General features: G+C 39.5%; 1 protein-coding gene across 6 annotated transcripts in view; it reads right to left on the bottom strand.

Moving 5' to 3' along the window:
- Nucleotides 1-4,587: 4,587 nt before the first annotated feature.
- The window catches only part of LOC126383097 (solute carrier family 12 member 7-like), a 43,659-nt gene continuing 37,320 nt past the window's right edge, over nt 4,588-10,926 (bottom strand). The window contains exons 21-27 of one of the 6 annotated variants that reach the window (XM_050033530.1): nt 10,078-10,209; nt 9,807-9,914; nt 8,390-8,485; nt 7,343-7,509; nt 7,081-7,095; nt 6,615-6,748; nt 4,588-6,202 (exon numbers count right to left, since the gene is read on the bottom strand). In XM_050033530.1, coding sequence (XP_049889487.1) covers nt 6,111-6,202; nt 6,615-6,748; nt 7,081-7,095; nt 7,343-7,509; nt 8,390-8,485; nt 9,807-9,914; nt 10,078-10,209 — 744 coding nt within the window. In that variant the 3' untranslated portion in view covers nt 4,588-6,110. The remainder of the gene's footprint in view (nt 6,203-6,614; nt 6,749-7,080; nt 7,096-7,342; nt 7,510-8,389; nt 8,486-9,806; nt 9,915-10,077; nt 10,210-10,926) is intronic. The other 5 variants (XM_050033534.1, XM_050033528.1, XM_050033529.1 and 2 more) reach the window with 5 other exon arrangements.

Here is a 10,926-nt window from a genome sequence, read left to right as displayed (position 1 = left end):
CTGTCCCATGTTTTTCTACTCACTGACATGGTCAACCTATGTGAAACTGCACATAGGCATTGAGGATTGGCATAGGTAGAAGGTGACAAAGCAACCAATGGGTATGGACTAGTATGTTATTATTATACACAAAAGTAAACAAAACATTCATTTTAGACCTGTTGAATTTTTTTTAGGAAAGCGACTAATTCCTCACCTTTCTAAACGCTCTAATTATTATTCCTAAAGTTGTTGTAAATAAGGCCTTTAAATATTTGCTTTCTCATTAGATGTAAACTGCAAGTAAAAACAGTGCTCCTTTGAACGGGAAGGGCATGCCTTTGGCTGACTGGTAAATGTTTGGTTTTGCAAAACTGAATCTCAAAAGAAACCATTCAGATGTTTCACAAAGACAATTTGCTCCAGAAAAAGTCTTTTGACTCAGACATGGAACTTAGGCATCACCAATTGTTGGCTGGTTGCTCTCTGTGTTTTCAGTGCTTTAATCAGTCAGACAAGAAAATATTTTTAGACAATTGTAGTCACACCCTGACACTGCCACCTTGATTATACCGATCACAAACACTGATATAAAAACACCCATTAGTCTAGAGCCCTATTCGCACGGGACTGGTAGTATTACCAGGGGACCTCATGGGATTTCACATGATGTCTTTTTAAAATGCTGATTTAAAGTGAAAGCAAATCAGTGTGGATGTTGCCTAGTACCTAGAGTTGGGATGGGAAGTTTGACCACTTTCAAGGAGTTTCTTGAAATATGACTCCCCTAAAAACATATATAATACTTGAATTTTATAACAGATTCAAATAAAATATCCCTAGCTATCATCATATTAGCCTGTATGTTTCAGGATAACAATGATTGGTCCCTTTGTCCTTTGATAAATACAAAACTCCGATTGTATTTTAATTTACATTTCACAGCAGTGCACAGAATCAACTAGCCCAGTTAGTGCTGGGAGACAGATACAAAGCTTCAGGGGTCAACAAGGTCAGAGGGAGTCTCAGTGAAATTATCCGTATTGTGATGTTAACACACAACTTAGCAGATGTTAGAATGATAATGGCTAAGGGAGAAAGAAAGGTACCCTCCCTTTTCTCCTCCTCCCCCCTCATCCTCTGCCCTCCTCTGTCTTTACAGACCTCGCTCCCTTTCCTAATCCACTTGTAATTTCCATCTTATACTCTTCTCCCAGATTAAGCTCTCAGATAAAAGAGAGAAAAGAAAATGCAGTTCAGCCAAAGTTTCCGATGTTTAGGTCAGTGGGAGATGTGGGAAAATGAAGGCTGTGGTCAGCTTCAGTGATAATAAAAATGTTGTAAGGAGAACCTGTGAGTAAAGAACAGTAGGCCAGTGACACATAGACTAAACAAAAACTGAATGTATTTCACAATGTGAAAAAAGAACATAGAAAATATCAGGATAGACTTTACAGCTAAATGCTAAGGTCAGCATGCTAACATGTTCACAGTTACAATACAGGCATATGTGTAACTGGTATAAAGATTACCATGTTTATTATCTTAGTTTACATTCGCAAGTAGCACTTTACGCAAAGCACAGCCGAGGCTGATGGGAATGTCAAGTGTTTTGCAGGTATTTGGTAATGAACCAAACTACTGAACAAATCCAAATTTTGATGTGATGGTGCTACAGGAAAAGTGAGAGGATTACTAAAGTGATCAGTTCATCCTGAGGGGGACATAACAAGGGCTAATCTTCAGCCACAAAGTCACACAACACACAAAGTCTATCTAAACAATGTAACACTGTGGGTCCATTTTAAACAATCTATAGCGAATGGTCTACAGTGCAAAGCACAGTGGCACCCCCAGAATTTTTTCATAGGGATGGCCAGATGGGGCCACTGAAAATCTTGGGGTGGTACACCAAAACTAAAAGCCATACATAAATTAATTTCAGGAATTCTATGATGCTGTTGAAATACATATGCCAGTTGAAAACGATGTCGATATAAGAGTTAAGGAACTGCATACTGATATACTTTGGTTTCCTATTTTACAGTTAATGTTACTAATTATCTGATGTGCATAGACTAATACTCATTCAGTTACCGTTTTGAGTTCCACACAATCCTGTTTTTTAAACAGAGATTGCTGTATAGGGCCGGTATGAAGTTCCTTCTTTATGCTGCCTTTGCATTTTTACACAGAACCAAATGACAGCGGCATCATCCCACTCCAGTGTGTGATTTTAAAGAACATTCCAGCAGCACAAATTTAAAATAGGCATGACGGGTGTGACATGTAACACAACAGCATCAGCCTCTAGTGTGACATAAAACATACAGGTCAGCAACATTTTTTACTCTCTAACAATGGCATTAAGATGGCAATAGCAATCATTTACCATTTCTGTTACATGGTGGCTGATCTCATCCTGTGCCCTGAGGGTAAGGAGCTACCAGACCTCATTTGCAGACATTTTTGGCTGCTCTTCTTCTTCTTAGCTGCTATGACCACCAGCTACTTTTTTAATCCCTCGGTGGGTCACAGACACAGCACATCATCACAATGTCACACCAGTGCCACCCATATTTCCGTTTTGCCGGCTGTCCTCCTCACGCAGATATCACTTCAGCACTGTTACTACCTTGGTTCCTGGCTCAGAGGCAAAACAACTTTGCCCCCTCATTCCATGATTGTGCCTTATACACAGCACGGTGAGGTGGAATAATGGCATGAACTTTGCTGTTTGCCACGAACCTTGAACCTTGAAGGGTCAGTGTTAAAGTGGCTACTGTGTTATGCATATGTGTTTTAGGTGATTCATAGTTCTTCAAACAGTCTGGTTGCACTTTTCCTTAAAAAAAAAAAAGCCTTTAATTTGAAGGAGTACAGGGATTGTACAGAACCAAACATTTACTGGGAACAAGTCCTCTCAAGTTTAGGGGAGACTTGTCGCACCCATAGAATCCATTTACATTCAGATATCATGAGGTTAGGGCTCAAGGGACCCCTTTGAAAAATGGCTGTGCCAGTTGTTCCTTCGCCAAAATTTAGCCTAATGTTCGAGTGTTATTTAGCCCACTTTCAATAGGAGGGCCAGCCATTGTATTAAGGTGGCCATTTCATACTGCAGAAATTGAGCTTTTTTGGCTTCATGTGCCACTAAGTAACTTGAATGAATGGAGGCCTGCCTCCAATACTGTATCCAGTTGTCTTAATTCATCCTTGATCTCGCATAGATGAAGTACAGTACAGATGGCAGGCCTGACAATTCCATTTTCAAAATAAAATAGCAATTGAAGTAAAAAAAATAATTGAGGCCTGTCTTGTTGAAAAAACACACCCATGCCCTGCTATGGTACACACGTACAATACCACATAATGTCTATGAAGAGATGTTTTTGCCATTCATGCAAAAACATACTGCACGCTGCACCTCTATGCATATGAACTTGCAAAGCAAGATCTAGATGGCAAAAAATCTTGTAAAAACTTTGGGTGATAAAACCTCCCACATTTGCAGTAAGCCAGTGTGAACCCATCATTTTCCCCTCTTGTTTTTCACAAGCTCTGTGAATTGTTTCATATAGTGACACTTGTGGTCATTGTGGTTTTTTTTATGTGGATCCTGGGCACCATACGATGTTCCCATTGGGGAAACAATAAAGTGTCAAATTAAGTTAACTGTTCTCAATTTTAGCCAAAAGACAGCATGTACTTTAACATGAGTGTAAGGATTACAGACAGCACAGAATGTAGCAGAGTTGTAGTTCAGACAGTGATCAGAGCATCAGACCGAGATCCTTGTTGTTGTTGTTGTTCTGTGCGTGCTGACCCAGCTAACCGCTCTGCGGGACAAACAGGAAGCCATTTATCCAAGGCCAAATTTCCCAAAAGCTTCTTACTGCAGCTCCAAGATTGTCTTTGTTCTTTTGTGAGCCAAGAGACAATGATGATTTTAGGATTAAATTGATTTTTGGAAAATGAGCCTGGGCCAGTTACGTAAGAGATGACAACAATCCAGCTCAGCTCTCATCTGGGTCAGACAGGAACGGATTTCATCGAGCAAGAATGTATCACCTTCTGGTTTATGTTACTGTTACAGGAAATAAGTGATTTTTAATAAGAGGACAATCAGATAAATCACAGCAGTCTATATCTAACCAACCAGTCACTCGGCTTTATTTCCTCCTTCATTTCCCTTGTATACTGGCATCCTGCTGTGATGTTTCCTGCCTTTTGCCTGCGTGTCTGTGGATGTATGCTTCATGTCATGTTATGGGAGTTTCCATCCAAGTCTGAACAAACACAAACAACCGCTGTGGGCAAGCTCATTATGTGGGTCACATCCTATAGGCACAAATGGACCCCAAACGCTCTGATAGAGGTAAACATAGTGTATATCTTCTCTGGTTTTGGCCAGAAACCATCACATATAAAACAATGTTGTTTACAGCAATGCATCTATTGATCGTGAAGTAGGGTTATTAGTTTCAGTTAATTTTGCTTTTGAGCAACATGCGTAACCAGTCAAAAACATTCTTGTCAGTTAACCGATAAAGACATTCCCTATTGTGAAGTCAAAGTGACAACTAGTGGGTCTTTTAAACCTAATATTCTCTAAAGGAGTTTAAAATTATGCCTGTGCATAACATGACATTTTCACCAGGCTTGTTGGCAAGATTTATTGTTGACACTGTTATTTGATGAATAATATATCTTGCAAAAATATCAGATAAATGATTGATAACGGTTAAAAACCTGCTTTCCAAGGAAGCTCTTACCAGCTAAGGCCTCCTTACATTTCCAGCATATTAGGATACAAGTCATTTCCACTCACAGAAACTAACTGAACTGGAAAATAATTTAAAGTAAAACTATCACTCAAACCACGTTAAGACCGGCACATCCTGAAGTTCAGTGGAGAAGATACACAAATTAAGACTTTTTCATATGACCCCCCTAAAGTATAGATATGGTGGAACATTATAACTGTCGTGTAAAGTCCAAAGGATCAGTGACTTTTCTGGACATTGTTTCATGTTGTACCTTCATGATTAGTCCTTCTACAGAGACGCAGGACACATATAAAACAGTGTGACTAATAAGTGCTCCTGTATTTGCACACTTAAGACTCAGAGTTGCAGACTTTTTTGGTTTGTTTAATAAGATTGTCTTTTTTGTTGAACTAACACACAACATACTGTACTTAACTAATAGTAATACTAAATGAAAATACTACTTTATAGTCGCACTTGCACCCTAACATTTAGCTCCATTAAAAACAAGACAATCACATACATCAAAAACTAAAATGTAGTAAAATGCTAAAATCACAAAAGTTGCATTTTCTCTGTTGCATTTTCACTATCTCTTCCTTTTTGATCACACTTGACACACTAATGTTTTCTACGACAACAAAAACAATTACAATCAATGCTGCCATTTAAACTGTCCTGATTGTAATCAATGGGACTTTGGCTATAACTTCGAGTATAAGGCAGTGATATGAGGGAAACATGATAATATGCAATATAGTGGCTTAAAAATATGTTCAACTCATCCCATGATTCTAAACTCAGTGCTTGTCAATTAAAAAGAAAGAAAAGTTTCATCAACGGTACTGAAATAAATAAAGGTGCTATGTTAGCTATGTTAGCATCCCCCATTGAAACCAGTGAGCCAGTTTCCAGCTACCACCATCAGTGAAATGCTAAAACTGACAACAAGCTGTAGTTTGTGTTCTTCCTCCAACAAGTGCCTGGCAAAGCAATATAACATGTGAAATTGAAAGGACAGCTCTTTCAGAAAATACAGTCTATCTAAGGAAAGAATATCTCCACAGTGCAGCCATGCAGTTTTCATTTTACAGTGTACAGATGTGCCAGAGATAAGGAGCCCCACGAGGAGGGGATGTAGAGAGCCCTCTGTGCTCCCAGACGATGCACTGAGCTCAGGCTGTGCTGCAGGTAGACTCCCCTGTCCTTCCTAGCAACCATGGTCCTTCTTTCTCATGAGAGGGAGTGTACTATACTTCCTCTGTTTGACATCTTAGTCCATGTCTCATAGTCCTCAGGGGTTCTACTGTCCCACAGTGTTTCCTTCCAGTGCACTTCCAAACTATTAGGAACCGCTTGGTACTAGGAGTAGATGGTAATGACCTCCCGACCTCCTCCACGAACTAAAAGGACGCGGTCGAGACCATCCATCAGGACCTCCAGAAACTCCATATCTGAGACACACATTCTGGTTAAGGGCATACTGCACATTAAAGTAAACACATGCCGCCATTTTCAGACTTATGCAACTTTAAAGCTCGTGAACACACCAAAAATTGAATGAATAAGTGCATTTCCCAAAAAAACTGAACTACTCCTTTAATATGCCAACATTACTTTGAGTGGGGGCGTCGGTGGCTTAGTGGTAGAGCAGGCGCCCCATGTACAAGGCTGTTGCCGCAGCGGCCCGGGTTCGACTCCGGCCTGTGGCCCTTTGCTGCATGTCCCCCCCCCCTTCACACTTCACTATCCTATCAATTAAAGGCAAAAAATGCCCATAAAAATATCTTTAAAAAAAACCCATTACTTTGAGTGACTGATTTAACAACGTGTTGACTAAATGGCTGATTAGCTGAAAAAGGATACAGTTCTCATCCCCTTTTTTGTTCTTCGGTGGGCCCGGCATGTTAAGCAACACTAGCTGTGACTCACGGGAATTCTTGAGCACCACCTCGTTCAGCCTCACAGCTGTGTGCATCCTCCGCACGTTGGACTGGTTGCTATAAAAAAACACAGACATTATCAAGAGCATTGGTTATCTTGCCATTCCTTGCAAAGTCAGAGGGCAGGTTCAGTATTATACTCTAAATCAGCATTCTACAGGAAGCACAGTATGAGTGATTGCGAATCTGATGATGTTGCAGGCAAATACAATACACACACACACACACACACACACACACACATGCAGCTTCCATATTTGTCATCATGCAAACTGAGCTGGTGAGCCACTAACAAACAAGCATGCCAGCACAGACATTATTCTCACACGGCACATGCACAGAGAGTTCGTGCACATGCAAACAAAAAGAAAAAATATGAAGTGACTTACAGATTCTCCCATTCACTAGAGGAAGGGAGCAAAATAAAACAACATATCCAACATTAATGCAACAATCTGAGTTTATCAGGTACCTAGATTATTTTATTATTATTATTAGATCATCTCTCAAATTATAGTAATATAAAGGAAATAAATAATGTTGTTTAATGTTGAGTTAAATCTAAATAGAACATCTGACATGTTGGGCACTAAAACAAAAATCAAGGAATGTGTCTTTAAGATGTTTTGCAGCAAAGCTGGATCTACTTACGGTTTCATATTAAATATGTCTTTAACTCCTAGGTTTTCTCTGTGTCTGTTCCTCTCGTTGACCAGTTTGTCTTTGGTCCAGGTCATGTGGACACGATCAGGTGCGGCACCTGCAGCTTTGTCATTCATAGAATGAGACGCCGTGTTCCGGTCATGGATCAGCTGGGCCTAAACATATGACAGGTCAGATGATATACAGTCAGTTTGGTATTTTTAGACATGTCATGTCCTGTTTCTATTCTAATTTCTAATAATAAAACATTGGACATTTACTTCTTGGTAAACTCAGAAAGATCAAACTCTGGAGAGACACTAATATTATGTTACTGCTTCTCTCAAAATAAAACCAGTATCGGTATGTTTATTTTTTCTTAGAATTAGTAGACATTTTAACAACAAGTCCATCAAGTAGCAACAAGTCATTGCAAATTCATCATTTCTTTACAGTGATGATGGACATGAAAATATGACCAGAAGATGATATGAGGACAAATCAGGTAGATGAAGTTATTTTTAGGTCAGTAAGCTGGCAAACAGGTTCATGGTGATGACAGAACATGCAGGAAAAGAACACAGAAAACATGAAGCTGTCTTTAACAGTGGACCCAGAGAACCTCCTGCTCTGTTTCTTGATCTCCTTTAAAGACAATTTCCTGCAGGACCCCAGGCTCTGTTGCTGTAAACTATATATATGATTCACAGCATTTTGATGTGTGTCAGAATCTCTGAGGGAGTTGATATGCAGCAGCAGGCTGATTGAAAATAACTGGACTAAGTCTCATGTCGACCACAAGTACTGATAGTGTGGGTCACATTTATTTGTCTTCCTCTAGTGGCAGCTTTTGGTACCTGCTAAGTCAACACTGACAGAACAGTGACACACTGAGGCCAAACATTTCATCCCTGAGTTCAACTGCTGATGACAGCACTGTCTGAAAGATTGCAGTTGTTATGAATGGATTATGATGTGAGAAAGGATGGCATGATAAATGGAGGGATCAGTGGCATCATGGTTGGTTACTATGGGCCGTTTGGTCGACGTGGCTACCTCTTCCTCTGGTATGCACTGTGTGTTGAGAGAAAGGACACCCGAACACTTCTTCCTCTTTATGGAGCCGCGCGATACATCTGTAATGCTCTGAATCTGAGCCCGTTGTTCAATGACAAAGCGGGGTTGGGGGAAGAGGTCAAAGGTCAACAACAGCAGAACAGACCATGAGGAATTATACTATGCCTTTGTCTTTGGGTGGGGGATAGCTGCATCTGTGTAGCGCATCTTCAATATAATTTTTATAGCGCTGTATATAATTTTTATAGCATTTTTGCATCATGTTTTAAAGCGGAAAATATGCTAATTTCAGGTTAATACTTTGTCATCATTTTCCCCCAACTGACTCAACATTGTGGAAGACTCTGGTGACGCAGACCTCCTGTTTATTTCTGTAAACTGAAAACCATTTCCCTCAGCTGAAACAAAGCTTTTATTTACTATTATTTCACAGATAAGAAAAAATAAATTGTGAAGACAATATAGCCCCCACAAAATAGAATTTTAAGTCTTGTGTGATTTATCCTGGCTTCATACGAGTAAAGGAAATCTCAGCTAGCGGCTAGGCTAATTTATGTAAAGGTAAATGTCATCGGCATATACTAATATTGTTAGCATGTTGAATTTGTGGGGAAAATGTGTCTAGTGTAAGACATTTAATTTGTCAGTGAATCTTGTGAGCTGTAATTGAGCCGAATTTTGTAACATCACCTTTGTTAAATGTTGCTGTTGGTCCTGGCTTCATATGAGCAGAGGAAATCTCTGCTATCCACTAGGCTAATTAATACAATGTAAAATGTCATAGGCTTGTTGCTAATAACGTTAGCATGTTGTATTTGCGGGAAAACATGTCTAGCAAAATACAAATGCTTTTCTGTGAATCTTGTGAGTTATTATGACACCAATTTGTGTACTTTTATGTATTTTCTGTAAGATGTGTTTTGGATCAGTCAAACTGTACAGCACCTCACAGAAATGTTACTGCCAACTAGTGTTTTGGAGTTTGGAGGTGTAACTGAGTGACACAGACACACCAGTCTACAAGTATATTATGTATTAAGGAAACGTCCTCAGGTTATCATGTTGTGACCATAGGCCTTAATGCCACGGGGATCAATAGTTTCAAACATACAAGACCTGTCTGAATCAGGGAAGGCAACTTAACTGGAACTCCTGAAAGCCACTGATTTGAAATAAATAAATCTAAAAGTCAAGATCAATAATACATTCCTTTGCATTCATTTGATTCTTACTGAAGACACTGAAGACATTGCTTTATCTTGTTAATATGGACTTCAAACTGTTTTGTAATGATATAGAATTTAATTGTAAATATGCAATAAAAAATGCAATTGATTACAAAAAAAAACAATTGGAATTAAGCGTTTAATCAAGATTTTTTTTTACGTCACATTACCTCTCTCTCCCTCTCAGTGCGGGACAGCTGCATCTGTTTAAGCATTTCAGACCTCTGCTCCATCACCAGCGTCTTCTCATAGGTGAAGGCTGAGATGTCACTGTCATGCTAAAGGGACACAAAGAAAACACTTGAAGTCATTTGCTCATTCAGAACAGATTAGAGTGACAAGTAGCCTTTCTGTATTTTGCTCAAGTAAGACTCAAACTACCACTTCGACCAACCATCATTATGAACAAAAATGAGTTTCCTTAATTGTTAATAGTCTCACCATCTCCACCACCTCCACCTCTGCATCCAGGCGAAGATGGTAGAGAAACATCTGGAGGTCTTTCTTCATCTGGATGGAGTTGTCATCCATTTGGGCCACCGTGAAGATTCGCATTTTACACTTCCTCCATACCTACACAGGTAGGACATGTATCAGTATCAGATGCAGTTACACAGTTAAGCTGCTGATCTGAGTGCAATAAATCGTATCTGTGATCTTTACTTCAGAGGGACATGCGAGCAGGAAATTCTCAACAAATAAGCAATGTAAAGAATAATGACATCCATTTATTTAATAATATGACTGAAGCCTGGTACTACAATGAAATTGTGCGTCATCGGGCTGTGTTTAGCAGAGAATCCATCCCTACTTTATGGCACAAACAGAAGCTGCTCTAGAAAACAAGACAGGACAGCTGTTTATGTACAAATGGTGCTAAAGTTTTAGAGTGTGGAAATGAAAGGCTGCTGAAATAAATCACTAAATGTTAGGGCCAAATGTTAAGGCAAAGAAGAAGATTAACCAGGAATCTTATAATGACGAAAACTCGGTCTGTCTGTGTGTCTGTTCCATGTTTTTCTCCTCACTGACTTGGTCAATCCATGTGAAATTTGGCACAGTGGTAGAGGGTCATGGGGGGATGCAAATGAAGCAATATTATATCAATTGGCCAAAGGGGGGCGCTATAGCAACCAACTGAAATTGCAAACTTTGAATGGGCATATCTCATGCCCCATATGTCATAGAGACATGAAACTTTGCACAGAGATGCCTCTCCTCATGAGGAACAAATTTGCCTCAAGAACCCATACCTTCCGGTTATATAGATTTTCCACCATTTTGAATTTT

The sequence above is a fragment of the Epinephelus moara genome, chromosome 21 (genome assembly GCF_006386435.1).
Source record: "Epinephelus moara isolate mb chromosome 21, YSFRI_EMoa_1.0, whole genome shotgun sequence".
Lineage (NCBI taxonomy): Eukaryota > Metazoa > Chordata > Actinopteri > Perciformes > Serranidae > Epinephelus > Epinephelus moara.
This window is presented reverse-complemented; position numbering and strand designations above follow the sequence as displayed.